General features: G+C 36.8%; 1 protein-coding gene across 1 annotated transcript in view; it reads right to left on the bottom strand.

Annotated features, from left to right (window-relative positions):
• nudc (nudC nuclear distribution protein) overlaps positions 1–3,350 on the bottom strand; it is an 8,297-nt gene extending 4,947 nt beyond the window's left edge. The window contains exons 1-5 of the mRNA XM_016487558.1: positions 3,137–3,350; positions 2,613–2,690; positions 1,327–1,539; positions 1,136–1,210; positions 869–982 (exon numbers count right to left, since the gene is read on the bottom strand). Of these exons, the coding sequence (XP_016343044.1) occupies positions 869–982; positions 1,136–1,210; positions 1,327–1,539; positions 2,613–2,690; positions 3,137–3,211 (555 nt within the window). The 5' untranslated portion in view covers positions 3,212–3,350. The remainder of the gene's footprint in view (positions 1–868; positions 983–1,135; positions 1,211–1,326; positions 1,540–2,612; positions 2,691–3,136) is intronic.
• Between the last annotated feature and the right edge of the window lie 1,677 nt (positions 3,351–5,027).

Genomic DNA, 5,027 nt, shown 5'->3' with positions numbered 1-5,027 from the left:
CCACCTTTGAGCAGCATCAATCAGTTTGTATAAATACACATAAATGCCATGTCAGATACAGCTTCAGTTCCTCCTTTGCCATGTAAAGATCATTTATGTTGATCAGATCTTATTGATAACAGTCTATAGTATTCTGACTAATTCAAGTAATTGGTTAAATTTAAGTATCTGACATAAGACAACACACATTTAATAAGGTAATTATAGAGTTGCAGTTATAAAGGTAACAAAAATGCCCCAAAAATGCAACTCCACAGGGCAAATATCGTACCTTAATGGAAAAGTTAATTTCTGACCCTGATGTGGCGCATTTTACTGTGACCAAAAATGATGCTAGAGTCGCAGTATGTAAAATTTGTTCGCTTGAAAGCATCAAGAGAGGCTCATTGGCCAAATAATTTTCCTGGTCTCATTTATCAGCTAAGAACAGAAAGAACCCTGAATACCAAGTTCAATTATCTAAACTTTTTCATTTTGGTTAAAAAAAATCACTAATAATCAACATGGCTGCAAAATCCCATGTATAGTCTAGCGTTTCTCAACCAGGGGTCCGTGGACTCCTAGTGGTCCTTGACGTAATACCAGGGGGTCCATTTAATGTATGCATTTTTGTATATTTTGACGTGACATGTTCCCATGAAAGAAAAACCCAAAATAGCTGATGATATGGCCAAATACTGGACAAGTCAACTAACTTGGATTATACTTGATGGCATTTGGTCCTCACAAAGACACAAATGATACTAATGAGTCAATTTTGTTCTGGGGGTCCTTGAAAATGGTTCTGAATTGGACTGGGGTCCAATACTCAAAAAGGTTGAGATTCACTCTCTGTTCAATTAGTGCACAAAGAAAAAATAAGACTCACGTCCACTTCAGACAGGGTCTGAGTCCAGCGGTAGTTTGACAGATCTGCTCCGTTTCCAGCATTGGGCTTTATCTTGTCTTTGTCCTTTTCATCTTCCTCTCCTTCTGAGTCCGACTGACACACACACACACACACACACACACACACACACACACACACACACACACACAAGTGAGCATTAGACAGTAATCTAGAGCCGCTCAAATATACATCATCAGTTCACTTTTCACTCGTATATTTAACAATAATGAAATAAACCCCACTTACCCCTTTTTTGTCTTTTTCTGATGTATCGCCGTCTGTTTTCTCAGGTACTTCTGCATTTGTCTTTTCTTCTTTTGTCTGAGAAATGATGAAAGTTACAGATAAATCACATCCGATGCTTGCATGTTTTAAAGGGACACTTTCCCAAACGTATGAACGTGGTATGTATGTCAATGGGTTAAATGTGCTCTCACTTGATTTAATTGTGCCTGGAGTCTCTCGGCCTCCTCATCTGTGAGTTCTTTGATTCTGGGCTCCTCTGCATCCGGCTTGCTCTTCTTCTCCTCTTCCTTCAGTTTAGCAGCTCTGTCGGTCTTCTCTTTCTTCTCCTTCTCTTGTCTAGACTGTTTCTCTTTCTGGGCTTTGAGGGCGAGCTGATTGTGATGAGCAAACGCCTCTTTAACCAGCTATAGGACAAAAGAAAGGAACGCAGATCAATCATTGATTGGTGCTCAATATATGCAGAATTTCAATACAAATAATTAAATGGCAAAAATTAATTTGGAAAAATAATAAAATAATCGAATTAAAATAGTTTCTGTTTTTCAAATGTATTTTAATTCTGTGGAAAAGAGCAGCTCTGACATTCTGCTAAACATCTTTTAATAACATACAGGTCTGCAAGGACTGAATGATTTCTATACACTATGATTCACAAGTTTGTGGTTGGCAAGATTTTTTTTTTTTATGTTTTTGAAAGGAGTCTCTTATTTTCACCCAAAAAATACAGTGAAAACAGTATTATTATTTTTTTAAATAATATTACAATTTGAATTTTTTTAAAATAATAATACAATTTGTTTTCTAGGATAATATATTTGAAATGTAATTTATTTCTGTGATCGAAGCTGGATTTTCAGCATCATTACTCCAGTCTTTGTGTCACATGATCCTTCGGAAATCATTCTGATATGCTGATTATTATTTTTTTTCTTTTTAGTCTTATTTAATTGTTCTTTCTGTTCTCATGTCATATTTGTACGTCAGTATAAGAGTTTGCACACACTTGGCGAATAAAGCCAAGCTGATTTGCTGCTCAAGAAACATTTCTGATTATTATCAATGTTGAAAACAGTTGTGCTGCTTCATATTTTTGTGGAAACCGTGATACTTTTTTATTTTTCAGGATTATTTGATGAAAAGAACGTTCAAGAGAATAATAGAAATCTTTTTAACATTATAAATGTCTTTACTGTCACTTCTGATTAATGTAAAGCATCTTCACTGAATAAAAGTTTTCATTTTTATTCAAATAAATACATCTTATTGACAATATCTCACTGGTAGTGCATAATACATTTATAATTTTTTTTTTTTTTCCATATTGACGGCAGAATATTTTAACTGTTGGGTGAACTATTCCTCTAAGAAAAACAAAAGCACTGAATAATTCTCAAAAATGTCTGAAACATACAGAAAGGGGACATGACTTAAAATCCTAGTCAATACAGCTGACAGCAAATTCAGTTCAAATCCAAACCTTCTCTGGGGCCCCAGGCTCTCCTCCGGTAAAGAAATCTGTCTTCCTCCTCAGAAAACTGAAGAACGTGCTCACCAGCTGATCATAATAATAATAATAATAATGAAGAATACATGAGAGGAATACTTGAATAAAGAAGGTATATCACAACAAACAATCACTAATGTTTCACTGGAACTACATATTATAGAAAGCAGGTTTATGGGTTGGGTCTTAATGATCAGATACATGTATCAAATACATGCACACAGGCCAAAACCTATTTAAACAAGGGGGGAAACGCTGTCTATGTAGGCAGCTCACTAGATTTTAAAACAGAACCCTGAATCTCCACTTCAGAGCAACTTGTGCATATGTAAACAAACATTAAATGATAACAGCATACTGATGTGCTGTCCTGCCGAGCCAACACTAACAAACAGTCAAGTCCTCTTTCACTAATAACGCGAATACAGATGTTTTTCTATCATAGCAAGCTAGCATGCATCAGTTAGCTCGGCTGCTAGCATGTGTTGACATGTTACCTCCTGCACTCCTCCTTCATGCTGCTGCGCCATAGCGAGCAACATCCCATCGTACTGCTCCTTATCATCTCCCATTTTCACTATTCACTTCAGATAACAGATAATAAAAACTACAATTTGGAGCTTGAAGCTAACAGTCACGCTAGCGCCGGTGTGTTGCCAACACTACTTCCTAGCTACAAGGGCCGCCCACCCAATCTTTAGGACCAATCAGATCGCATACATTTGAAGGGCAAACGCGCGAACCAATCAGCTGTCAGCTTTATGAAGCCGCAGTGGGAGAGGCGGTTCTTAGCGCGCACGCGACCTTCTCTAGAGAGCAGAATATTCTAGAGCTCACTGACAGACTGGGTGATATATATATATGAATAATACTTTATATTACCATTAAGAAATGTTCTTGGCAACGAAAACCATAAACACACAATAACACTACAAATACAAGGGCATCAGTATAGTATTGCAGTCCAACCAGATTAAATAAATAAATAAATAAATAAAACAAAACAATAACCAAATAAATAAAAAGTTTGTTTAGTCCTGAGAACATGATATTTCAGTTTTCTTCACGTAATTATTATTCAATAATAAATTGTTGTCCCTTATTAGTTCGTCAGTTACATTTAATTTGTATATGGAATAAATAGTACAAAAATAATAATTAAATATAAGAATTAATTAATAACATGGTCATGATGGTGATTTAATATGGTGTTAGATTGTCTAACCATGAAATAGCATAATGATGTGTGTGTGTGTGTGTGTGTGTGTGTAAATTGTTCTCTTTGTTATATATATATATATATATATATATATATATATAAACCCCTTACCGATGTTGTTTATTCTATGCTCGAATAAAGATTTATTTATTAAATCTGAGGTTGTTATCTCCTTATTTGGCTTGTCTGCTTCTGAACACAAATGCTGATTAATTATGATAATAATGTGAGGTGAGTGACCAAGAGCTCAAGCCTGTGACTAAGATAACAAACCACTAGTTCTGTTAAGACACTCTAAGCTTTTAGTGACTCATATGATACACACTGAGATAATAATGAAGGATATTGATATAGTTTTCAACTTTTCAAACACTGTAGCCACAAATGAATAATAAACAGTGATATAAACCTCCAAGAAAAAGGACATTAAAAGAATTGGATCTGTTATGATTATATTATCAGTCCTGAAGCAGCTGAACTTTTGGCCCAAACTCAAGCCCAAAGCCCAGATAATATGACTCTATGAGTCCTTGGTGAATGAATGAATGAATGAATGAATGAATGATGCATTTATATAGCGCTTTACTGTGTATTGTTGTACACCCAAAGCGCTTTACAATCATGTGGGGGGGTCTCTCCTCAACCACCAGCAGTGTGCAGCATCCACTTGGTGACTTGGTACAGACTGAGTTAATGACAGCTGAGCGTGATAAATGTCATTAACCCCTGCTTTCCCTGTGCTGAGCATGATTCAGCTGGTGAACCTTACCGTCTCCACATGGAGGAATGGTTTGGTCCAGGTGTTTATCAGTCTGATGTGTAAGGGTCACAGAGGTCAAAGCTGAGGATTAGTCACATACTGCAGGAGCTGCTATAAATAAGCCTCGGAATGACAACAGCTGCACATCAGATTGAGGAAAATGAAACAACACTTCAGCGACCAGCATCCTCGTGGAATTCTCTTCAGCATCCTAAGCCGCATGTGTGACTTTGCGCACTTCAGTGGACACACGCAGCTGTCACTGTAAGCGTTTAGTGTGCTTGAGAAACCCACAGACCATCTGCCACGCGGCCTTTGGAGTCCTGATAAAAACCATTCACTTCATGAAGAGCTTACCTTCCTTCCAAAATCTGCCGTTGAACGACCGGCTCGTCCTTGTTCAGAACCG

This window comes from Sinocyclocheilus anshuiensis, unplaced genomic scaffold (assembly GCF_001515605.1).
Source record: "Sinocyclocheilus anshuiensis isolate Anshui unplaced genomic scaffold, SAMN03320099.WGS_v1.1 scaffold369, whole genome shotgun sequence".
Lineage (NCBI taxonomy): Eukaryota > Metazoa > Chordata > Actinopteri > Cypriniformes > Cyprinidae > Sinocyclocheilus > Sinocyclocheilus anshuiensis.
Note: the sequence above shows the minus strand (reverse complement) of the source record. Positions and strands in the feature narration are given on the sequence as shown.